Source organism: Athene noctua, chromosome 14 (genome assembly GCF_965140245.1).
Source record: "Athene noctua chromosome 14, bAthNoc1.hap1.1, whole genome shotgun sequence".
Lineage (NCBI taxonomy): Eukaryota > Metazoa > Chordata > Aves > Strigiformes > Strigidae > Athene > Athene noctua.
In genome coordinates this window covers 15344688-15371150 of record NC_134050.1, presented here as the reverse complement: position 1 = coordinate 15371150, position 26463 = coordinate 15344688, and the positions used below count along the sequence as shown (strand labels likewise).

The window sequence follows — 26463 nt, the reverse complement described above, 5'->3', positions numbered from 1 at the left end:
AGTATTCTGCTGCCTTTTCTTTAGATTTATCAGCATCTTCTCTCCCATTTATCTTTTTTTCTGACTTGTTACCTGGTCAGACCAAGTCCTGCAAAACTTCTACTCCTAGCCATGTGTAGTGTAAGAGGGACATCATGTATCTAATGACTAAGCCTCATGGTAAAGGATGCTGGAAATCTCACAGCTCTTTCTGTAAGAGAGGCTGCAATTTCTGTGCCAATTTAAAGTGAAACCGTTTGAACCCATTAAGATACAAGAGAATTAGACATACACATGTTTGAAGCTGCTAGGAGGATGGTAGCAAACAGTAAGATAACATGCACAATATGCAAAATATATCTATATTTTAAAATATATATATATTTATAACATACAAAATATATTTACCATGGAAAACATTAAAAAGTAGGAAAGAATATTAGACTGTATGAAAAAATTACCTCCATTATCATAGGTTCTGGGAATCCTAGTTATGCTGGGTAAGTGCTGTAGGAATATGTCTGGTAGTGTCATTGCACTAGCATCCTGTAGAACATTTTTGGTGTTCTCAGAACAGAGTATTGAGTATTTGGTCATAGGTGTGAATACTTTCTGAGATGTTACTTAGCACTTCTCAAAGTTGAAACTTTAGCCATACCTTTTTTAGGTCAATATCACATGGTACAAAATGTTAGCACATTTAAGAGAGTTTTATTTCTGTTATGCAGTCATTTTGTTGTATTTTTAATTATAGCATAGTGATTGTACTTTAAGGTACTATTTACATTGTGTAAAATAATTGATTTTTTTAAAAAAACCCACAACTCACTTGTGTTTGTTTTCTGCAGCTCAGAGAAGGAATCTCCTATTGACACGGAATTCAGGTAAAACACTTCAAAAAATAATGGGAACCTCTAGTGGTCCCTTCCAACCCCAGCCATTCTGTGACTCTGGGAGCATTTTTCAGAAGTGTCTGCCCTTAATGAATTATTCCTCCTTAAAAGGCAAATGGATTGTCTCTGTATGCAGCTACTGCAAGATTTAGAATTGAAAACAAGCAAGTGACCTTTGCAGTTTAATAACAGTAAAAAAGTATACTCCTGAATACTCAGGACTGGCAATATCAGAATGTTCTATTACCCACCATCAGGCTGAAAATAATGGAAGCATATTCTTTTGTTCATGCAGTAATAGTATAGGACAGAACAGGACACATTTTTCTCATCTGGAGAACATTTGATTTTGAGTTGTTGACTCATGTTAGAAATTCATGAATTGTGCAAAATAATAAAGATAAACCTGTAGTAAACAAAACAAAACACCCAGGGAAGTCTTTGCAATGTATTATTTCCTCTACCTTTATAATCATAACTGTGTTGCATTTTAAGCGCATCTATTTTGTTCTTAAAATCTCCAGCATTTCAGACTTGGTAGGTTGATTCATATATGGACGTCCCTTAACTAGTCTTATTTTCAGTAATCTTGATTGTGTACTGAGCCTAGTGGACTTAACAAAATGAAATGTGAAGATAGATTAATAACTTTAAACAAACAAGCTTGACAATGTTATTTCTGATTCTAAATTAATGAACAGGCTTGATGCTGTATTAGCCAAAGCACATAGTCTCTAGGGAGCTCAGGGAAGGTTTTTCCTACTTACTGTGAGGTTGGATTTTGCTGTCTGCCTCTCTGATAATTAAGAGGCTGTGGTTAGTCTATCTTGTGTTATTAAAGGAAAAAAAAAAATACACTCCACTGTTGAAAATGCAAATTTGTTTATCCAGTCTGGGGGTAGGAGGCGGTTACTTCCACATGCAGAATAAATTCCTCATAAGTCTTGTCTGGTAAGCCATTTGTTTGCATCCAGTGTTTTAAGTGTGAAACCTGAGGCAGGTTCAAGGCAGGCTTTCAGAGAAAGTGTTGCACGCTCTGTTTCAGAATATTTTGTTCTCTGGATTTTTGGCCACATGTCTCTCAGTTTCATTATAGTTTTGTTTGCTTGCCCCTTTACCGTAAAAAGCACTGTAGACATGCAACAGATTCTCCTGTGATCAGGTACTTGCAAGATTTTTGCTTATGTCAAAATATGATCTGCCCTCATATGTCATCCTAGTGTCAATTTGCAATTTAGATTAATTTAGAGGGGTTTACTAAATTCTGAGTTCGTAATGAATTTTGGCAAGCTCATTGCCAAATTTCTTGAAGTAATTGGTTCTTCACTGATGGCCTAAAAGCAGCACGTAAGCCAGATGGTGATGGTGTTCCCAGGCATTGTGCTGGCTCTCAGGATGGAGTGCAGCTTACTGGCAGTGCCCCTATCTTCACTGAACAAAAGAACACTTCTTACAAAAGTCGTAAAAACATTTTCCTCAAAACCTTGCTACTATTTTTCAAAAAATAAATTAGAAGTAACTTTTAAATCACGTTGAGAATTAAGAGCAGCAAAGACACAGTTTCAAGCAGTGAAGAGGAGGGGAAGGGAATACATGTTCATCTTGGAATGCTCAGAGCAATTTTTTCTCAATCACTGGGATGAGAATTTCATACTAATTGAAAAAATGCTTCCCTCCTGAGACAGAACTGAATGCTCTTTGAATTAAATTTTGGGGCTGCGCACTGGGCTGCCTAGGGGATTATTTCTGTCTGTTGTTGTTTGGGTTTTTTTTCTCTGTTTCATTTTCCAGTAAAGAGAATTCATAAAATATAATTAAATTCTAATAAGCCATCAGACATTTGAACTTGGAATCATGTTAACAGGGTAGTGTAACTGTGTGTTCTTTCAGGTCATCAAAGAAAATTAGATCCTATAATGATTTCTAAGCAAGCTTGGTGAAAGCCTGAAAAAATGAGCAGGGCAAGTGACCTTAACTCCTGATAAAAAAAGATAAAGTGCCTGGTGTATTTTGACAGCTTAGGGTTTGAATTGCATTCAGGTCCAACTAGAAAGAGGCTGCTGTAATGGCTGTCTAGCAGACAAAGGCTACGTTTGGGTGAGAGGTCCTATCGTGTTATTGGATTAGCTGATATAGCTGGAAAGAAAACAGATATGCTTTTAGGTGTATGATCCCTCTTTTGGCCCTTTTCTGGAGAAACGGCGATATGCCAATGAGTTTTCTAACAGTATCAGTTGCTCTAATTAAAAATGTTGCCTTTCTCCCAGCTCTGCCTTACTGAGGTCCTTGGTGCACAATTTCCAACAAAAGCACTAACTACTTTGCTAGTAGGCAGATAGCTTTATTTTTAAATAGTAATAATAATAACAACCCCTATGAAATAAAATATGTATGGTAAGATCCTGTTGACCATATCTGGTAAGTTCTCCCTTCTGATGGTACATTATGGGGGCAATTCCACGGGGAGAAATTCAGCAAATATTTTTTGTCTGTATTCTCTTTTCTTGTCTTTATAGACTTAGAATACTTTCTACACATTATGACTCAAGTTCGCTTCTTGGAATGGGGAAAATAAATGTGGTGGGGGTGGGGGGGGAATTACCTTTGCGCGAGTGTGGAGTTGTTATTTTTTTGGAACACCTTAAAAATATCTTTTTAGAACATCCCTCCTGAAATGTGTTGCCTAACTAGTGATCTGCTATACAGGTTTTTTTTATTAGTCTATCCAAACAGAGCTGGGATTCAGTCTATGGTAGTTTTCATTCTGCCATCCACGCTGCTCAAGAGGCAGCTTTACTGAGCTAGCCTCTCCAAAACCCACCTCACAGCAGGAAAAAAAAGGGAACAAACTGAAATTCAGTTAGGTGAACAATTTCAGTATACTGTCAGAAGTTTAACTTCTTATGTGTTTCCTTGGTGGGAGAGCTATTGATTGTCCTAAAGAAGAGAAAGGAAAGAGCATTTTTGAAGACTAAATACCAGTTTCTTCCTTTACAAGAAAGTGGTTTCCTAAAACACCTACTGCGCTATAATCTTGGAACTCTGTGGTTTTGTTTTTTGCCCCAGGAAAAGAGGATCAGTAGCATATGCATCACAGAAGCCCTGGTTGCTCAATGCCACAGTGGAAGAGAATATCACATTTGAAAGCCCTTTTAACAAACAGAGGTAACGGGTTTCAGCATTGTTACAGCTTTGCTCCCCTTTTAGCTAGATAATGGATGGCATAGGCCTCGGTTCACACAAGGGTCCCCATCTCCCTCTAGGAACAAACATACTGCACCTGCCCGAACACGACAAAAGACCGTCAGTCCTGCACAAGTCCCCCTTTGACCGTGTTTTTCCTGAAGGACACAAGGGACAGAGTTCAGTCTCACTTCAACTTAAGTACTAGAAGTGTTTTCATTTCCAAGAACAGTGTTTATTTAGCATGAAGGATTCTCTTCTTACACCTAATTGACTACTTTAACTGTCTTAGAAGGGCATTAGCCGTTTGGGAGTGAGAATGTTGTTTATTACAGTTTCAGTGTTTGGTACATTGTGAAGGAATAATAGTCTGCCTTCTTATTCAGTACAAATGCCCACCAAACATTCCAAAAGATTTAAAAGTTAATTGCTGGTATTCCATCCCTCCGCCCTTAAAAGAAGTGGTTGACTATGTATTCGCATCCTACGCGCATTTTTTCTGTCATCCTTGGATACTGAAACAAGAAACTAAGGCCCTGGACATGAAAAAAAAAAAGCTAAATACTAACAATATACCATGGAAGAAGTTGTGCTTGTTTTTCCTGGTTTTAACTATTAAATATTTTTATTTGGGAAGATGACTGACCTAAGATGCTTTTTCCTAGCTGAAATATTATTTACTTGCCTGTGATTGAAAAAGACCCCATTAGAACAATTAGTGCGAACAGATATGTTTTCCACTGTGTGATTTTTCCAGCTGGTTAATTTTTGTTCCTCTGCAGGTGGGAAATGTGCTTCTTTAGCAGTATCTATGTGGATTTTGCGTTACCTTTTTTGTTTCCGCAGGTACAAAGCAGTAATTGATGCTTGTTCCCTCCAGCCTGATATTGACATTCTCCCTCATGGAGACCAAACCCAGATTGGAGAGAGGGTCAGTAAACAGCTAGAGGCTTCTATTTTTGTTTTAAATATAGAGAGGGGTTTTTATTATTTTGTTGTGTTTTTAAAATCTTACCGGTTATTTGCCAACAAAGGTAATGTTTTAGTTAAGTGTACGCTTGGGTCATTAGTCTGAAAGCTTATTGCTCCGTAAACATGGAAACACTGTCATTTATGTGAGATGCAATGATTCAAATGTGCTGCTATCAGAATGTTTGACTAATTCTGTGGCCACTATCTCAGATATCCTGACTTCACAGTACATTTTTTTGTTTCTTTAGGAGTAACATAAAAATAAATAATTCATAGATTTTTACAGCCCCTTCATTTGAAAAAGGGCAGGTGTTTAATCAACAGCAAGCTAAGATTTATCACATCAGGACAGATTAGGGAGTGACAAGACAGGAAACAGAAGTTACAAATTTGAAAACAATTTACTCTGGCACATACTAGCACGGTCACAAACAAACAAAAACCCAAAATACCCAACAAACCACCCCACACAAGGATGCATTTAAGGATACATTTCCATGCCTAGTCTCCACACTGGTTACCATGTTAATTTTAAATGGATTAGCTCCTAACCCAATTCATGTAGCCAGACAAATGGTTTTTAGACAGGAGGAGGGAAGTGGAGGGGAGGGAGAAGGTCAGGTAGTGTCTTTTGGCAGCGGTACTGGCTTGTGAGAGCTTAAGGTGTTTGTGAAGGTGCAAGTGGATCGCAGGAAGGATGAGTAATTTAGAAGCAGGGTGGTAGCAGGGGATGAAGGGCTGAAAACAAGTACAATAGCAACCATGTAATGTTCATCTCAGCATGGTCTGATCTCCCAGCTAGCAAGTACTGATTACAGTATATAATAAAGCTGATACAGTATGACAGCATATGATTATAAAAAAAAAACCAGAAACCAGGACACAGCCAGACTCATAAAGCTCACTTTTGAGTAGAAATCTAGTTTCGACTGCCTGCAGAATATGCCACCTACATCATTATGTCACCACAAACCATTAAACATTTCCCATCCCTCTGGTATGTATGGAGTAGAGCTCTGGACAGAGTGCTCTGGCTTTTCTAACAATTTGTGTACTGTGTTCCCAGCTGAATTGTGAGCCTACACTTTTGAAAAATTTCTTTGGATTTCTTTGTCCAGAAAGTCTTCTGTGGATAATCCAATCAGAATATAAATATTCAGTTGATGTTTTTGTAACTGATATCTTTTTTTCTCCTGCTTGTCTCCAGGGTATTAATCTGTCTGGAGGGCAGCGCCAGCGTATCAGTGTGGCAAGAGCACTTTACCAGCAGACAAATGTTGTGTTCCTGGTGAGTAGGTGCCATTATTTTTTATGCTCCAAAACAGAAGCATGAGATGCAAACATTTAGAGTATTTCATGGGTAACACGCACAGAACATTGTGCTTCACTGTGCTAAACCAAATGAGCACTGTTCATTTTATATCAGTTGTTAACTAGCTTGCAGGTAAGGAGCATTTTCTAAGTATTGCTGGCACACAGATAGGCATTAGCATACAAATTGAAATGCTGATGTTTCCCCTCTCAGTCTGTTGAAATTTCTTTTTGACCCTTGTGTTTATCTTTTGTACTTAGAAATTTAATAGTCTCAGCCATATTCATGAAATTCCTAAGCTGTCTCAGGCCTAAAATTAATGTTGCCCTGTGTCTGGGGTGTTTCCTTTCTGCAACAAACTAAGCTGTCTTCCCACCCTGAACTGCTTGTTGTATATCCTGTCCCAACTTCAACAGAAGTGCAATGGAAAAAGGAGTGAGCGCAGGCTCTAAATCTTAGTAGGTGGGAAAACAGATGCATCCTATCCTACACACTCACTAGTAGTGAGCTTGCTGGATTTCCAATTTAGGATTTCCTTCTTAAACTCAGTTTTCAAGGAGCTTTGAATCCAGCTGTTACAACAGCAAGACATTAGTCACATGGAATTAGAAAAGCTGTGCACATTAGAGGTCATCCCTAAAAGTCTGGGAGGTTACTTAGACCTTTCCCTGTAATTAGGCTGATCAGTATGTGCTTGCTTCATGTGTAGGGCATTTCCAGGCAATGACCAAAATGCAGGAGAGTAAAGAGCAGTTGGGCCAGGTGCTGCAAATCAGCAGATCCAGTATTGGGCCGTAACTTGGTTTTGTCACTTTTGTACTTTTGTGCAGGACACTCAATAATCAATAAAAGATCAATAAAAGTAGCAGGTTCTCTATGGTTTGATAATGTAAAAGTACTGACAAATAAACTTCTTTCCAGTTATTAATCTTTCAAAAATAATCAGGAATCCTCTAAGTTATTATTTGCAAACACTCTAACAAGCATGCACCTCATATTCAATAACCTTTTGTATTCTCTAAACTCCTTGTGATCATTGCAGATATGAAAATAGGTCATACGACAATTCACTACATATTTTATTCTTAATTGCTTTCATACATTCACGCAGCATGTTTTATTTGTCGCATGTCAGACTAGTCCTGTAGCATGAACTGTTTTTTTTTTCAGGTGTCTTGTACTCAGTGCATCATTATAATCATGCATGGTGGGTGCCACCTAACAAACAGCCTCGCCTGACTCCACAGTGCCATGTCGTGTTCTGTGACCTGGCATTTACAGTTCACAGAGGTGCAGCGTTGCATACGAGGTGGCTGGGCACAAACTCGGGGCTCAGAGTGGTGTTTAGGTCTGTGCCAGAGAGAAGAGTGCGGCAGTAGAGCTGTCAGCATACACCCTTGCTCAGTGAGCACAGCGCACACGCAGCTGCACACGAGTTTTTGAGAATAAATTCTGTACCGCAGTCAGAAGTTACTGTGTTTCAGAAGCACTTTTTAAGTGCTCTGTGTTAAGATGCTCTGATTTATTAGAATTTCACAGGTCATATTTATCTTACTGTTAATTTCAGATATTTTTTGTTATGTAGATACATGAAAGCAACAATACTGAAGTATCTAATGCAGTAACAATATAAATTGTTGCAAGATTGAGGGGAATAAGAGTTCAAAGGGATATTCTAAAGCACTCACCTCTGCTTATAAATCTCCCTAATTAACAGGTGGCAATGATGTCACTCAGAGAACAGAATTAATTAAAATTCAGGCCTACTTTATCAGAAAGCATCTGCAGAAAAGAAAACAAAATTTGATTTTTAAGAATTGCTGGTTTTAGTGAAATATAATACTTAGTATTATATATACTAAATATTATATTACACTAAATATAAATATAATACTAAGTAAATCCTACAGCCAGTATCACTGGTGCAAGCAGAAAGAATAGATTTGTAATTCCATATGAATAGGATTAGGTAAAGAAGTCCCCCAAAAGATGGTACAGATTAGTTTATGCCTGTATTGGTTGCATGTAAGTCACTGATTCAGTAAGATAATCTAGGTCATAAATCAAGCATCTGAGCAGAGTCATCAAAATGATCAAGATTTCTCCTTTTGTGATTCTTTGTTAATAGAGTTTTGATTTGGATTTTAAAAATGGATAAAAAAAAATAAAAATCAGAAGGCAGTTATGTACAAGGGAAATCAAAATGTGCTCGTTGTCGCCGTCCCTGGAGCAGTTCTCTCCTGCGTGCCAGGGACGCCCACCGGGGCTCTGTGTCCCAATGCGCTGTGGTTCCGCAGGCTGTGAAGCACACCTGTGGAGAGGGGCCCTTCCCAGAAAGCCCCCCGAAATCATAGCATTGGCACAGCTGGCAGGGCCGGTCTGAGTACTCACTGCAAAAAGACAGTTCAGGTTTGTTGTTACGTGATTTAAGAAAAATCATTCCTCAGAACATTTCTGATCTTCTGGTGGCCTCTTTTGATTGTCCGTATTGATCCAACTGGTTTTACCGATATTAAAATCTGTCAGCTTCCATAATTCCTGGAAGTGCTGGCTCCAAAAGCTGACCTCTTTGCTTCATGACAGGATGATCCATTTTCTGCCCTGGATATCCACCTAAGTGACCATCTCATGCAAGAGGGGATCCTGAAAATGCTACGGGAAGACAAGCGGACCATTGTGCTAGTAACACACAAGCTGCAGTACTTACCCCATGCTGACTGGGTAAGAAAGCTCTTCCTGTTTTTTTCTGAGGAAGCAAGAATATGGCACAAATATGTCTTGCTACAAACAAGACTTTTGCTTCATCTTTCCACCAAATGGTAGTTTAGTGAAAAGAGACATAATCAAGATCTTTTGCAAATTATCCAGTGAGTTTGGGGTGCCATATTTTTGGGATTCCCATCTTAGGACTCTTAAGTAGGTTGGATTTTCATAGAGCTGATACTTAATACTCTCATGAAAGCAGGCAGCGTTTAAAATATATTGAGTATCCAAAAGCATTAGTTATATTGGAAAATCTTGGTCAAAACAGTGAAATGTTTGAGTAACATTCATCTCTGCTGGGATGTTACTAGGAATTTGTACTGTCACAGAGAAATTTTTTGGATATTGAGATGCATGGAAATATTTAGAAGGAAAAAACCAGTATTTCCTTGTGGTTAGGACTAGTGCTTTATGAGTCAAGAATGTCTTTAACCTTTGTATGTTGGCAAAACTTGAAGAAAAGTGTTGTAATCAGTTGTTTGTTCGGTTTCTTTGTATATCTTGTAGTTTGCAGAAAAAAAAAAATAAAGGTATGCTTTCTATTAATTGCAAATGTCAAAGATGAAGCAAATCAAGTAGGATAAGGAGGTTTGGTTTTCTGGCTTTTTCCTAGTTCACTGGTTCATACTGGCCTTGCACTTAGTTCTCCTATGGTTGTTTGACTGCAGCATCACAGGTCGTCTTGCCCTTGAGGATTGATGGCTGCAATTATGCCTCCTCACAGGACTTCTCTCTCATTTGCAGCTTGCATCAGCTGTAGCAGCAGTTACTCTGTCTCAAGAAATAATTGTATTTGAGCTGCTTTCTGTTCTTCCTGTTGGCTTGCTATAAAGTTGCAGATAGACATTAATCTTGTTCTGATCATGTTTCTGGTGGGCAGCATTTATCCTTTATGGTGTCTGCTGTGACCTTGACCCTCAACTGTACACCTTTCAGAATTACTATGGTTCTCAACACAGCTCTGGTTTTCTGGCTAGTGTCTCTCAGGATACAGGAATTTTCTGCCTTCTCCCTCTCTCTATGAGGTCCGTTTTGGCTTCCTTGTATTCAGTTGTTATATATTGGCATTTTTAAAAATATGCACAGCTATGGCCTTGTATCAGTATAATCTTTTTTGTTTTCTTTGATTGTCAGCCTGATTTGTAGGTGTTCATGTGTTACGAAATATTCTGAGAAATGTTTGGGGTTTTTTATCTTCTACTTGGGTTTCAGTAATGTTTTATAAAATGTGCAGTTCCAACAGTAAGACAGGAAGGGTTTGTATTAATTAAGCTTAAAATTTTTAAGAAAATATTAAGAAATAGTTTGGGTTTTTTTCCTAACCACAAGTCTCATTAAGCCTTAGTAAGTCTCACCCAATGGAGTGCAACAGGAATATTTATTTTCTTTTATTAAGGAATTTTAAATAAAAATATAATTTGAAGTATATGTGATGGCCCTCCTAAATCTTCACAGCAAAACCCTCAGAAGAATTCAAGGTCCAGCCCAATCACAGATTTCCTGAATAAATCGACCAAACAAGATCCTTATTTGCTTTACTTTTTCCTTTCTTCTGGTGTAAATTTTTAGCAATAACTGGAATAGATTATTTCCCCACCCCTCGTTCATGGAAATTTGAGTTTCCAGGGAGAGAGAAAAATAAATACAGCATTAACTGTTTTGTAATGGTGTCACGTGGGTCTGCAGTCCACACTCCTCATTTTCCAATTTTCCTTGTCAGATCTAAAGTGAAGGTAGTTATAGTGTGTGTATAAAGTGGTCACACCGATACAAACCTGGAAACCACACCCTTCAGACTTTGTCTTGCATATATAATTTTTTTCAAACTGTGTCCGCTGTTTATGCTTTTAAAAGCTTTAGAGGATTCAAATTCCCTAGGTTTTCCTTATCAGGTCCATGATATCAAACAGACGGTGGAGCCAGCATGCTCATGTCTAATTGCCTGAATGAGGGCAAAACATGCTGCACACAGTGTGTTGCTAAAAGCCTTTTCCTTTTAGGAGGTAAGAGAACTCTAAAATCTTATCTTGCTAATGACTTGTATTTAGGAAGAATAATGCACTCTCCCATCTGCTGACAGGCACTCTGTTCTTCCTTCTTCCTTAAAAGCAGCCTTTCTTTCTGAAAGCGTGAAGTGTAGGAAGTTTCTCTTTCTCCAGCATCTCGAGTAAAGGAGATAGAGTCAAGAGATAATGTCACTGTCTTTTTAGAAGACAGATTTGTTCACAGAAATATTCTTTATTTAAGGAAAGAAAAAATTCTGTCCAGACACAGCAATGTAGCTTTAAAATCAATAAAGATACGTGGCTATTTGTCTCACCACTTGTATATCTAACTTTTTAGATAATTGCAATGAAAGATGGTAACATCCAGAGAGAAGGAACACTCAAGGACATTCAGAAATCAGAGACTGAGCTCTTTGAACACTGGAAGACGTTAATGAATCGACAAGACCAAGAGCTGGAGAAGGTTTTTGATGGGCAGGGCAATTGACATTTGCAAAAAATGTGACTTTTTTTTTTTTCTTAGGTTGAAAGCATTAGCAAGGATTGATATGCTGTGTGTGATTTCTAACTTAGTGTGAATGTAGTATTACTATTACCATTATTATTTATCTATTAAGATAAATTCCTTCATCTGGACATCTCGCACTTCCTTGATACTGTTGCCTCTGATTCATTCTTGATAGGAAGCCCTGTCAAAATCTTCTTGTCTAAGCAATATTAAATTGGGCCATTTTAGAAAAAGCATTGGTAATGTGCAGTACTGACAACTGCTTCACTAAATACGCTTGAATTTACTCTTTGCATTGGGTAGAAATTTTTCAGATATGCCTGTATCAAGCTCTCTAAATCATTAACACATTTTGTCTTTGATACTATAACACAGGAAGAACAAGATATTAATCTTAGTTCTTGTTCAGGGATATCTGTCCAAGTTAAGATTCCAAGAGGGTTGGGACTGACAATGTCACAATGTCACAGTGTGACATGTCACAATGAAATTAATGTCAGATATCTGATTTATGTCCTTGGGTTTTACACAGAGGTAGCAAATCAATCACTTCTGAATGCCTGCTGCAAGATTCTCACTTATATTTTTCACTGATTTTCTGATTGGGAACAAATTTTGTCACAGCTAGTATTTTTTTAATTAATTCTCTGGTTGAAAACACATGAACTGTCCCTTTTTTAGGAGACTATTATTGAAAGAAAAACTGTTTTGGAAAGAACAAATCTCCGGAGGACTATGTATTCCCGTGAAGCTCTGTTGAAAGATGATGAAGAGGATGAAGGTAAAAGAGCACCCTTTGAGCCCAGTACCACTACATCACTGTTTCACAGTTGTATTAATTCATTCTAATACAATTTAATTCGAACTGGCAAGATAATATTAATTTTTCAGGTAGGTTGTGATTCTTGAGAGTGCTATTTCCATTGATTTATTTTATTTTATTTTTTACCTCTGGGCTACAGTGATTTCAACCATTCAGAAGTCATAGCTTCCTCCAAACTTTTGAGGATTTTTCTTGTACTTGAACATGATTTGATAATGAAAGAGGAATAATACTGAATAATCTATGCTGGGTGATCTTCAAACCTGTCAATAGCTAAATACACTTGTTTAAGATTTTACAGAAAAAAAATGGCAATTCGTTTTTATCATGTTTTAAATTGCAACAACATGGCTGAAGACATTTATTGCTTAGTGTTAAGGTTTTTTGCATCTTGTTGTCATGAATTGCTACTACCTTAAGTAGGTTAATACATGCATGCCTGAGCAGGTAATTTCACCTTAAAGCCCCTCTATACCCTGTACGATAAGACCTGTTTTGTAGCTGCCACTTGCCAGTCCCTGTGCAAGGGGTGTACGAGGAGGTCAGTGTGGCTCTACTTTTTTCTTGCACATTGCAGAAGAAGTAACAGAAAGCGATGATGAAGACAACTTGTCTTCAGTGCTGCACCAGAGAGCGAAGATGCCCTGGAGAGCCTGTGGCAAGTACCTCAGCGCAGCAGGAATCCTCCTCCTGCCGCTGCTGGTGCTGTCCCAGCTGCTGAAGCACACGGTGATGGTGGCCATCGACTACTGGCTGGCGTGCTGGACCTCAGCTGCCATCTCGGAGAAGACAGAGCCAGAGCTGAGGAACTGCTCTCACTGTGTGGTACGAAATGCCTCCTTCACCTTCCTCCTATGATTTAACCCCTGACCTCCCACTGTCAACCTCTGCTCCGAGATTTGCATGCGCTGTGCTATATTTCTAGTAATAGAGCCACTCCAGAGTGTTTTGAAGGTCAATGCATTTTCAAGTACACAGTGCAATGAAACTAACAGTTAAGTTTTGTGTGGTGGGGTTCTCTTTTTGCTGGATTTGTTCTATTTTCATCATCTCGCTGATAAACCTAAACCATGGTCTCTAAAGTGATTTTTCATATTATAGTTTTTTAAATTTTTCTTGTACTGTTGCATTCTCACTGCAAGTAGGGCTTTCAAGTTTTGTGACATATGGGAAACACAGATTTTTATTTATTTATTTATTTATTTTTATGATCAACATGCTGCTTTGGTTGATTTTTATGTGAATTCCCCATGGAACTAACCACAGTGTTACCTGTCAGAGTACTCTGTATGTATAAAGCGGTAGTGGAGGGATTTTGTTAGAATGGGGTTTGTTTTCTTTATTGAGATTTAGTGCCTACACATAATCTACCTTAATGTTTGGGAGGTGCATGTATGATTTCACTGGATTCATGCTTCCATCTCTAAAAGATGCTTTAGGGTTTTAACACAAAATTAATATTTCAAAATAAAAAATATTCTACTCTGTTCCTATTAAAACAAAAATAGACCAAAACAACAAAGCCATAATAAATGCTTTGAAGATGGGTTTTTCCTTCAGATGAAATTATCAAATATATCTTTTCCAGTTTTTTTGGAGTAATTTATGATTGTAAATGTCTTGTTTAATCTCTTATTTTCATGCAAACACTCCCCTCTCCAAAGGATAATAAACTGTGGTTTAAGATCGCTGAAAATCATTGGCAGTTTAATCTAAGGAGGAAGAAAGGATTTACTCCTTACATTTTTGCAGTCCCGTGTTTGTGTTCTTACAACAAATTTTAAACATAATTTACAGTGAATAATTTTGTTACTCTTTCTTTGTTTCTTAGGATTTCAACCATTCTCCATATTCAAAAGTTTTCAGCATTCTCTGCTGTCTTGGCATTGTATTATGTCTTGTCACATCAATAGCGGTGGAGTGGACGGGCTTGAAAGTCACCAAAAAGCTACACTCTTCTTTACTAAATAAAATTATTTTGGCTCCAATGAGGTATTCCTCCGATTGTAATACAAATCGTATTGTAGTAATTTTGTGTTTCTTAGCTCAAGGCAGTCTTCTAAGAACAGTTTTTATTTAGTGACTGTGAATCACTTTTTTTTTTTTTAATGTGATTTTGAAAATCAGCAGGTATCAAACTACTGAGCAAGTTTTGAAAATGGTGCACAGGCTGCTCAGGTTCCTAGACATTAGTCAAATGCCTCTCCTGCCTGACTGCAACTTTAGAGATTTGCTTCCTTGCATGTTTAATTTCTCTTTGCTGTTTTTAATTAGGAAGAAAACACAATTATTGATCAATATGTTGTACAGTTCATTCATAGCATGCATCATAATCTTAATCACTGGAAATATTTACTGTCAGGCAGCAATTCTGCAAGCCTATAAAAGATGACGAGCTTCATCACAGGCATCATTAGAGTACGCCAGGATGCACAGATACCGGTAGAGGCCTTTGTTGTCCTGCATAAGTGTTCTTTCTAATGCATGAAAGTAAAGTTGTGGCTTGATTCAAATCTGCAGCTGTTACTGAACGTTGGGAAAAATACCTTCTTATCTTTAAGTTAACTGTATTTGACCCAGAAATCATGGAGAAATTATACACAGGGAAAACCTCAGATAGTTTTGTAAAAACTTTTTTCTGTTCAGATAGATTTAGACTTCAGGTTCACCATGAATTATGGAACAATGGACAGTTACAGAGCAATAATGAAGTTTTCATTTTGCATATGCAAATATAACAGAAAGGTCTTTTCATATATTATTCTGACTGTTCTTAGTTTTGCATTTCTATTCCCAGGAAGATGCATGATTTGCGATTTAACTTTGCATTTTTCATGAATTAAAAAGGCCTTAAATAGCAAATCTGGAAGGACTTTTGAAAATGTAATCATGTGATTTGCATAGCTTAGGCAGCAGAGGGAGCTGATGACATGTTTGCTGTTGCGTTACATTCAGGACTGCCATTTTATTGAAGAGCCATGGTTACAGGGCAAAATGAGAAACTTTACTGTGGTTGTCAATCTCTTTGCTTCTGTCTGTAATACACTACCTAGCTTAAGGAAGACATTAAAAAAAATTTAACAGTATTCTAATATCAGTATTATCATCTCTTCCATTCCTTGTCTCATTTTAGGTTTTTTGAAACGACTCCTCTGGGAAGTATACTGAACAGATTTTCAGCTGACTGCAATACCATCGACCAGGTACTGAATAAATATGTTCAAGCTGCCAAGTTATCCTATCCTTGCTAGTCTGAAAGACTGGATTTTCATTTCTTGTACTCGTTTAGATGAAGTTTACAGATGATCTATAATTTCGATTGCTTTATCAACTTCCCTCACGATTTTCTAGGCTCAAAATTAATTCCTTGTCTTAAATGCACGTTGAAAAGCCATTTATTTGATTTCAAATGCCCCGTACAGAAAAGGGGAGCGAAATTAGATCAACAGTGATATCCCCAAATTAAGAGGATCTACTTTTTTTTAAAAAGTGGGTAAAGGCACATAGGAGCAAATGAAATGAAAAAAAGGCAAATGCTGTTTCCCAAAATAGAAATGACTGAAATTCAGATTATTAGTATTTACCCCAGACTGCACAGTTCATAGGATCAATGCAGATGCTGAAATCATCTGTTGCATCCCATTTGTAATCCTTTGACGTGAGGGCTGTGGTCCACAATGCAGACATGGGAAGCAGCCTCACAGAAATCCCTTCAGACTTTCCCAAAACCCAGCAGTCAGTTCAAAAGCAGACCGATACACTTAGTGCTTCAAATCCTCAATTATTTTTTCCTGTTTAAATGCAGGAGAGGAAAATGAAATAATGCTGGTTTAAACTTGATAATTTATGGAAGAATCTGTGTGCTTGTTCTCCTTTATCTGTGCAGCACATTCCAGCTACCCTGGAGTGCTTGAGTCGCTCCACTCTGCTGTGTGTATCTGCTCTTGCTGTCATCTCATACGTCACACCAATGTTTCTCATTGCCCTGGTTCCCCTCGCAATCATGTGTTACTTCATCCAGAAGTACTTCCGAGTCGCATCACGGTAAGAGCATAAACCAGTGTCGTTCTGGCAATAAAAACGCCTTCTGCAGTACATAATTGCATTGCAGAATTGCAGTGCTGGGGAACTTCATGTTTAAATTTGGTCCCGTCAAAGCCATAGCCCTGTCTGAAGTGAGCCACGTCCACTGTAGTGAAAATGTGTCATTTTAAAAGCGCCTTTGCAGACCTTCTGGGAGGCATGAGCAGGGTCTTTGTCCCTGGTCAAAGATTCTTACAAGTTCACAAGACACAAAAAACCAACTGGATTCTGTCCTCCCAAAGGCTGCATGCTGGGCACGTCCAAGAAAATGAGGTGACAGAACAGAGGAACTGATGTCTGCCCATGCAGGTGGACGCAGAAATCTGTAAAGCCAGGGAGAGCAGGAGAATGCAGTATAACCATGGTGGTACTGCTGCCCATTCCAGTGTGTATGAGCATCCTCTCTTGTTCTAGGTGCCTTTCAGTTTTTAAAAAGCTGAAAACTTTTAGCTATATCTGTGATTTTCCTCCTTCTAAGGTCACAGAGTTTCCCTCTCAGTGGTGCTCAAGAATCACTTGCAGCATTGCAGCGTTTATCCCTTCATGTATGCATGGATCGAGAGGGAGTCTGCAACCAATTTACGTTCTGCTGGAAGGAACTGAGACTCAATACTTCACCCCACACATGCTTCCCCTGATTTGGTGACTGAACATGAGATTGAGAAGCACAGCCTAATGATGAGTGCGGGCTCCCATTTACTCTATGGAGTGCTTGAGCTATACTGTTAGCTCAGAGAGAAGTTGTGCTGTCACTGGGGGATGAAGAGGGAAGAGAGAGGAAGTTGCTGTTTGCCTTCTTGAGTTTTGCCTAACTCGAGCTCTTATTTGCAGTATCCCATTAAATTTATATTCAGCATAGAGCCAGAACAATGTTTAACTGAATAACCAATTGAGCGTAAGAAATAGGAATATAGAAGAAATGAGGGAAGGCAGTGAAGGGAAAAGACCTATTCAGAACTCCAGCACTGTCTGTATTCAAATTATAAAAGCTAAATACTTTTGGGTTCTTTGTTCCCTGTTCAGGAACATGAAGCACTGCCTCGCAATCTATCTGAACCTTACATATGTAATTATTGTGATCCTTGGGTCTGTTTCAAGAGAATAACTGCACAACAAAACTGGCTTTTTACCAAATTCTTTTCATAACCCTCTCCAGGGACCTGCAGCAACTGGATGACAGCACTCAGCTACCATTACTCTCCCATTTTTCAGAGACTGTTGAAGGTCTTACCACCATCCGAGCCTTCAGGTATAATTTTTTGAGAAACATACATTACCTTGCTTTTGAATATCTATCTCTGATTCTGTTCTACAATTGTGCAGTTATGGTTAGTTGGATCACCTGGAAAATCCAGAGTCCCCAAAAACTGATAAGGGGGAACTCCAAAATATTGAAGAACTTTAAGCTTTTTGCGTGTGAAGGGGTTGCCATAGAAAAACAATCTAATGTGTGTCAGCTGCCCTGTGGTAACTCTCCACACACTTGCATGCAGCCTGAAAAAAAAAAAACCAACAAACTTGTGGGCAAATGAGATTTAAGAGGCTGAATTAGCTTGCAATTACTACAGCATGCGGTGTGGCAGACTATGCACTTGGACAGTTTCCATGGAACAACTAATATGCAGTAACTTGTTATGCCAGAGTAATTGCTGTATGAGTTGATGTCCTGGTAAGATAAAGTGTGCATGCTGGTGGCTTCAGAGGACACAATAAAACCCTAAATTATTTTTCCAGGTTGCTAGCTGAAAACGTGGTGGTTTATACTGATTTTGAAAATATACAAGCTGGAGACAAAGTTTTTCATCCCCTGTTTTGATTCATTTTTCCATCCACACAAGCTCTCAGGAGCAGCCCAGGAGTACCCGATAGGGTGCCTGGGTGGTGTGTCTGGGTGACAGGAATGGCAGTCACGCTGCCACTGGTAGAGGTACCAGCAAAACTACTGCTGAGCTTCCCAGCTGCCTTCCCCACACTAGTGCTGTTCTTGGCTCTTCCCCCTTGGCTCAAACGTGGCCAACTCTCTTCCACGCCCATCTCATCTAGATGTCTACACGTTTTGCCAGTGAATAATTACTATTCTGTCTTTGAAATGGTAGTGCTTATTGCTCCTAATGTATAATTTTAATTTTGTAATAGAAGTAATGCACAAAGTTAACTTTTCTTAAACTATTCTAAATAGGATATAAATAACTTACTGAAAGAATTTATTAATCTATTTAATTTATGAATTTGTTTCTTTTTGACTGAAGATAACTTCCTGAAGAGTGGTAGAGCAGCAGAGTATTTTCCATTATCAATTACTGTTACTGGATATTTAATTCATTAAGTGCCAGCGGTGTTCTCTAGTTTGTAGATATGTGTCTGTTGACTTTTAAGGAAATTCAATTTCTCTTTTAATTTTTTGCTTTTCTTATTTATCCATATATTCTTCTACTTCATCAAGAGAATCTTTAGAGTATTACGGCTGTGTATTCTCAGGTGTTGATACAGTAAATAATATTCAGTGTGATCTAGCTAATATTTTCAGTCTTTTGGAACATTCCATCTTGATTCTTCCTGTCACCTTGAAATATCTTCCTCTATCACAGGATTGTGTTTGGTGCCTTCTTTTTTGTAAATCCTGCAGGCATTGATGTGTCTCTGACCCAGACAGCCATGTGCGTTCAAGTTCTGTATTCCTCCTGCCTGCCAGCCTCTCACATCAGCTGGTAACCTAGCTATTTTTAGAACTGTGTAGCTTTTCAGCTGCCTAACATATTACCAGGAGTAGAGTTTAGACTTGCTAGCTTGAGCATCCCTAAAAATAACACAAATTCAGGAATCCAGTCATTAAGTTAGGTGCCAGTTGCTCCTGGAATGTCCTTACCCTTGGTAATTCTCCATCCTGCACTTACTCACAATGCATATGGAAAAATGTACCAAAAAAATCCGGGGGGAAACCAGAAAGACAGCTACTGCTGCAGCTATAAATACACCTTCAACAGATGTCCTGGCCTGATTTATAGTTTGCTGTCTGGCACTTCAGATAGCGTTGGTGTTAAATAATCAATAAAATGTAAATGTGAAGGCTTCTGCAAAGACTAGTCTGTATTCCGAGAGGCCTGGTAATCTGGGGACACTTTGTAAAGAGAAATTCTGGTATTTCTGCAGTACTCCACCAACAGTGGTAACTTTGTCTGCATCCCAGTCCATGTGCATAGGCATGACTGGCTCATGGTGCACACCTCACATCTTCTAAGGTGTATCTGCATCACATCATACCTCACGGTATGGAGACACAAAAGATAAACGGGACTGAGTTGGGTCCAGGAGCAGGACAGCCGTCTCTTCAGGGTAGGGCGCTGAGGGTAATTAGCCCGAGGAAAGGCAGGGCTCAGGAGCCTGGCACTGCCTGACCTAGCGCTGGCTCTGGGGCACACCCACTGTAGGCTGTGTCAGCTCACCCACACGCTCGGAGCCAGGCCAGCCCCTTCCCCATTGCACACAGCAGACACGTCTCTTATGTCTCAGCACATTGGCTAAGTTGTGGACAGCTAAATTATTTCCACAAAGTGGTACTTATTTCTTATCCTCAAAGGCTAAATGATTTATGTAATCATAACTTTATTACCCTGTACTCAGAAGAAGAATTAAGATACTCTGCAGCAAAAAAATTTGAAAGCTTCTCTAAGCTGTGTACTTTGCACTGAAACAAATATCATATCTTTCTCTCATATCAGTATAAGGAGGGCTGAGTTTATAAATAAGTGGTGCTTGTTGCAGCCATCATAGTTAAGGATATAAATAGGGCAAAGTTTTATAGGGGATATTAGTAGGTTGGTTGAACTTGCTGATGTAATAAAGTGGGAGGAAAAGGCAAGATTTGGATGCTTAAACTAGATCTTCAGGGCTTCAAGCTTCTGTTAATACCATGGAAAAGGCTCTTGTGCCAGACTTCTCCTTTATTATTAGACATAATTGTTGCTACGCTTTATTGTTAACATCACATTAATTTACACCTGTGCAAATAAAAGTGCCCAGCTGAAAGGGGTGACTGCCTGACTTGGGTGCTTGCCAAGACCCCGGTCTGAATAGGTGCAGCAGGGAATCATCTGCCAAATCTGCTGAATTCAAGGCAGAATTCATGGTTGCAGCTCTTCTGATGAGTGGGTGCAGATCCACTGTAATAAACTGTAAACAGACCTATTTGTCATTAACCTTATTTTGTTTTCTGTGGCTAATTCATTTAGGGGCCGGGGGGGGGGGGGGGGGGGGTGTGTGTGTGCACAGTTCTTTCCAGCCTGTTACTTTTTGTTGCATCATGTGCTTGAACTTTTGTTTTCCAAAGTGCTCCATTTAAGTGATAAGGACAAACATGTTTGTCAAACACTGGAGCTACCATGACTGGAGGTACTTGAATTTATACTTTATAAATGGGTACAATTTCTAGGCACTGCAGTAGTATAAATTTTAGAACTTGAGCTTACATTATTAACTGAGAAGAACTGTGTTCTGCTGCATTAATAGTTCTTTTCACAAGTACAGGCATGTACTATTCCTCTTTATTTTTTTAGGTTCAGAATTGTCTCTCTTAGAGTTACCATATAATAAAATACATTTAGAAAATGCCCAGTGTGATCCAGAATTCCCATAAGGAGTTTCATCAATGCAACAACATCCATTTACTCCTGAAGATACTCCAAAATACAGTTTGCATGTGTTTAGATAATATGTCTACAGATGTCACTGAATTATTGATAGGCTGATTTAGACCCTGTGTCAAGCTGTCCATGAACACATACCCCCAGAAATTAATTTTTTTCATTTTTCCAAGACTCCAAGGCCTGACCCTTTTTTCCTTTTTTCTTTTTCTTTTATTTTTTAGGTATGAAGCCAAATTTCGACAAAAACTTCTTGAATACACAGATTCCAACAACATTGCTTCCCTTTTCCTTACAGCTGCCAATCGCTGGCTGGAAGTCCGCATGGCAAGTACATTACCTTTGTGTATACACAGTGAATTTATTTGCCTTAATTCTAAGCAATCTGATGAGGCATCCAACAGTTATCTGGCCTCATCTGGGTTTTGAGGCTGTACCTTTACCTTTTATATCTGTCTCTGTCTGTAATGAACACACGCCCAACCCAGCTTGGAAGCTGAATGAGTATGAATTTTCCCCATAGCCTGCAGCTGTTTCTCCAAGACAGGAATAGTTTTTATAGGTCACATTGACTCCTCTGTGTGTGATGAGTGATCAGAGCTGGTCAAGCTGTGCGGCCAGCCAGGATGCCTTTGTGGGACTGTGTGAGTCAGTGTCAGCAGGCCTTTGCCTTGTGGCCTCCCAGGAACATTTCAACATCTTGGAAGCTCTCTTAATAAGCAGAAGGACGTAGACAGGTTTATACCTGTTTTGGGTCATCTGAAGAACACCAAAGCTATTCAGGTGCTTGTTTTCCTTAGGGCACTCAGTAAAGTGACCTGGCATGAGAAATTATTTATTAAAAATAATTCCTTGAGAAGCAAATCAACGAGTGTTATGTTGTGGACAGTGATGTTTGTATCAGACTGTTAGATACAGGTGTAGTGCAGCTGTTGTGGTAACATGGGCTCCTTTTATATGTGCTGAAGTGTGCGTTAACTCATATTTCATGTCACACTGTTTACCTCCATTTTAGCTGGTAGCTTTTACTACCTAAATTCAGATATTGAGTATGACTTAAGTAAATGTTATTACACTTTTATATATTCAGTCCTAGGCCACCTGAAGTCCCTAATTCTGATCAATGCCTATGTCACTAAACAGTACAAATACAAGTGAGTGACCATTCCCCTCCTACACAGTTCATTTCCTAGTCTGCTACATAGTTTTACTCAAAGCCTTGTCTGTGGGAAGTCAGTGATTTAAGTTAAAGCAGCAAAAGCCCCTCATGGGTGGACATAGTCCAACTAATAGATACGTGCTGTGCCAGAACAGCTTATTTGCACAAATATGGATGGCAGCCACTCAGTGGCAACAGCGGAGCCTCCCAGCAGCTCAGCAGCTGCCGCAGAGCGGAGCCGCTCACAGACGGGATCACACGAGCATTTCCCTCCCACCCCAGGTAACGCCAGCTGCACGCTTTCAGCCACCCCCATTACATGCTTAAGATACCTGTGTTGACTTCTCCCGAAGAAGATCAGGAGCCTTGGTGCAATTCCTGTGTACAACAGCATTTCTAAACAGCACGTCCGTGCTAAAGGCAATGAGGATGTGTTCCTAGGCAGGATCTGTGTGGAATTCTGTGGTGTTTCCTGCCTGTATTTCAAACTGTGCAGTGGGTTTGTTGTTTGGTGTGCAAAGTTATGAGAACATTTTACTCATTTGTAGACTTATAGTGATGGAGCTTATTCATATTCCTTCAGGAGTACATTGGAGCATGTGTGGTACTCATAGCAGCTGTCACTTCTATTACCAGTTGCCTGTATAGTAAACTCCCTTCAGGACTTGTAGGCTTGGGACTAACCTATGCTCTTATGGTAAGAATCTCAGGACCCTTTCTGTCTCTCCCAAACATTTTTTTGTAATTCTTCAGGGCACAAAGATGAACAGGAAGATCGAAGGTGTCTGTACATCTATAGTGGGTACTGTAACATCACTGAAACCATGTGTTAACTTCAGTTCACATCCAGTGCTTGACATATTTGAGTGTATGCTTTCTTCAGTTTTTAGATGTAATATTTTTTGAAGAATTAGTTCAAATATGTCAACAAAACATGGCCAAGTTGAATCATATCTTTTTATATTGTCTTCCATTGTGAAGAATATTTTTTCAGTGCATCAGTTGTAATTATGCCCCAGTACATCATTCTGGACTGTCAAACCTTAAGTTACCAAGATGATGTCTTTTCACCTGTCTTTGCTGTTCCCCTCCCTCTTTCGTGTCGGTGTAGATCAGATCTCCATAGTAGCAAAGTATCTGTGCACTGCAGTTAGGAAATTTAACCTTTAGCCATTGTTGTCACCCTGTGGATGTGTACTGTACAGTTCATTCACAGCTTCAGCTTATTAAGGCTGAACAAGTGTTACTGTGGAGGAGTATAAACTGCATGCTGGTCAAATGATGCAAACTACCTAAAATATGGAATTTAGTGGTGTATTTGCTTTACATCAGGTGTCTAACTATCTGAACTGGATGGTTCGTAACCTGGCTGACATGGAGATCCAGCTGGGTGCAGTGAAAAGAATCAATGGCCTTCTCAAAACAGAAGCTGAAAATTACGAAGGGCTCCTTTGTAAGTGCAGTTTTGTGCAGCATGCAGAAAGAGCTTGCTGAAATGTTAATGATTTTACATTGTATTACCATGAAAAATGTAGTAAATCACTTAATGAGCTGATGAATTTATTATGAGAGGTTTGGTGGTTTGTTTTTTATTCCCTGTGCTCTTGGTACAGCTTCCTCACAGATTCCCCAGAACTGGCCAGATAGAGGGGAGATCCAAATCCAGAACCTCAGTGTCCGATACGACAGCAACTTAAAGCCAGTGCTAAAGCATGTCAATGCCCACATCTCTCCAGGACAGAAGGTAAAGAACTGTAGTGATCCTGAGAAGCTTTTTATAGACTACCACATCATAGAAATCAGAGCTGAAAAAACATACCACAGTATGTTTTGATGACTGAATTACAGAATTTTTGCTCCAAAAGCATGTAGTGCATGGTCTATGGGTTTCTTAGTTTGGTGTGTTTAGGCATACAGTAGAGTGAGAAGTTAGAACTACACAGCACTTCTCAGTATCCCAGTGCCCTGCTGTCAGCATGCAGTGCCAAAAGTGGTGACAGTGACCCTTGACTGTGTTAGACCTACTTTCCTTCATTCCCATGTGGCTCTCTTGCCTTTATTCCCATCATTTCTGCTTCATGCCATCTCTTTTCTCTGTTTTTCTCCTCCTTAGTCCCATTTGCCTTTGTCCTTTCTGCTAAACAAGGCCACCTCAGGGTCCTGCGTTTTGCCTGCAGCACTGCCTAGCCCTCCTTCTGCCCCTCTGTCCCTATCCTATTGTTCCTGTGTATAGGGCTGTCCTTGGTTTATCCCCAAATGCTCAGACCCTTGAAGACAAAGAGTGAATTTAGGGGCTCTGTTATGGCCAGTTCAGTTTGGCTGAACTGCCAGAAGGCCACAGGGATCAGAACAGCTCCTCCATCACTCATCTTAAGAGTCAAATACAGACACTATCCATGTCTGCTCACCTGATGTTGATCTGCTTTCTGTGTCACAGATCGGGATCTGCGGCCGAACAGGCAGTGGAAAATCCTCTTTCTCTCTTGCATTTTTCAGAATGGTTGACACTTTTGAGGGTAAGATTACACTTTTTCATATCAGTCAAGCTTAGCTCCTGATGGTGCTTTGATAGTCCTTTCCTCAACAGCAGCACCTTTGAAGTTTGATTTTTGAATCTGCAGGACACACTCTCTGGCCTTGTTTAAATGCAATATCATCTGTCACCTAACAGCTGTGCCATTGATAAGCTGGATCAATAAAAATTCTACTTGACAGAAGCAAAAGTCCTTTTGTGCTGTTAAATCACAACAGTAGGAGCAAACCATAAAAGGGGGAGGTGTTCAAGTACAAGGAAGGATCCATGCACAAGGCACATATAGGGCTCACTGGGCCTGGAAAACTCAGCAACTGGGGATTGCAGTTTGGCCTGCTGCCCTGGAATTTCCTGCCATATTTCCTGCTGTGTGTGCCATGTCCATGTACCTCATGGAGTGTCGTCCTGTGCATCTCAGAAAATGTTAGCCTCAGTTTCCCAGCCACATCACCCACAGGACTCTTATGCAGAGCCAGACAGTTGTACCTGGAGATAAAATTTCAAAGTTCTCAATAACAATTTGGCTTTCTGAAACACTTGTTCCTCTTGGTAACTAGTCCCTGGTTCAAGTATCTTGTTGTTTGATAGATGTGTATAGTGGTCAAGCAGACAAGTAGTGTGTCCAATCATTCATAAAAGATTACAGGTACACTTTATGTTCTTCCCAGCTGAGGCATAGTCTCAAGACAGTTGTGCTTGCTGCTTAACCAAAACTTGTCTCGTCAGTAAGGGGATATGCAGTTCAAGGCTTGTTCCTGCTGTGCTGTATTGCGAGCTGAAAGTGAGCCGTGCCTTTGCCAGCAGCTGTGTGGCATGGTGAACAGTCTAGCTGACTATCCATTTTCTTTTGAATAGGAAGGATTATCATTGATGGTATAGACATCGCTAAGCTCCCCTTACAGACATTGAGATCCAGGCTGTCAATCATTCTCCAAGATCCTATTTTATTCAGCGGAACAATCCGGTAAGCATTAAGCACCAGTAATAAAAAGCATAGAATGACTTATTTGCCATGATATGTTATAATTATACCATACAGTGACTGTTACAGAATTGCTGATAGCAAACTGTTCAATTCCGGTGTCCTCGGTTGGAGCAGGGGGATCCCTGCCTCCTGTCTGTGCTTTTTCCCCACGCCTGCCAGACAGCACCTTCCCAGTGCCCGAGCCTGGGCAGCACCAAGGCATTCCCTGCCTGGGAAGTAGGGAAAGTCACTAGTGATTCCTCCAGGATCGAGTAACCGGTTTAGCTCGCTGATCCCATAACCACTCAGCACTTCTTGAAACCTTCGTTCTCCTGCATCTGTTTCCATCTGTCTGCCTTAAAAAATGAGATGGAAAAAATGCAGACTAAAAAACTGATGTAGAAAAAGGGGAAGCAATAGAACAACGTGAGAAGTACTAGGGGAGGTCTGGGGTATTTTATCCTGGAGCCTCTATCCGTGCTGATTTTCTAGTCTTTGAGACGTTTCTTCTTCTGTAAGAACAAATGCCTTGTTTCTTTTTTCACCCCCCTCTTTCTCTGAGAGGATGATGCAGTAGAAACAGTGGCAAAAAGCTCCACAGTTTCAGACAAATGTCCTTCCCTATGTCTGTGGTATTTACCTTAG

General features: G+C 39.5%; 1 protein-coding gene across 3 annotated transcripts in view; it reads left to right on the top strand.

Moving 5' to 3' along the window:
* Positions 1–26463, top strand: part of ABCC8 (ATP binding cassette subfamily C member 8) — a 77925-nt gene that overhangs the window by 45353 nt on the left and 6109 nt on the right. For 2 of the 3 annotated variants that reach the window (XM_074918309.1, XM_074918310.1), the window contains exons 18-35: positions 828–863; positions 3939–4037; positions 4902–4986; positions 6235–6315; positions 8923–9060; positions 11446–11571; positions 12298–12397; positions 13017–13261; positions 14271–14431; positions 15573–15642; positions 16326–16483; positions 17679–17771; positions 21387–21489; positions 22905–23018; positions 23654–23774; positions 23935–24065; positions 24759–24837; positions 25710–25818. In XM_074918309.1, the coding sequence (XP_074774410.1) occupies positions 828–863; positions 3939–4037; positions 4902–4986; positions 6235–6315; positions 8923–9060; positions 11446–11571; positions 12298–12397; positions 13017–13261; positions 14271–14431; positions 15573–15642; positions 16326–16483; positions 17679–17771; positions 21387–21489; positions 22905–23018; positions 23654–23774; positions 23935–24065; positions 24759–24837; positions 25710–25818 (2049 nt within the window). Of the gene's footprint in view, positions 1–827; positions 864–3938; positions 4038–4901; positions 4987–6234; positions 6316–8922; positions 9061–11445; positions 11572–12297; positions 12398–13016; positions 13265–14270; positions 14432–15572; positions 15643–16325; positions 16484–17678; positions 17772–21386; positions 21490–22904; positions 23019–23653; positions 23775–23934; positions 24066–24758; positions 24838–25709; positions 25819–26463 lie in introns of all 3 variants that reach the window. The other variant, XM_074918308.1, reaches the window with a different exon arrangement.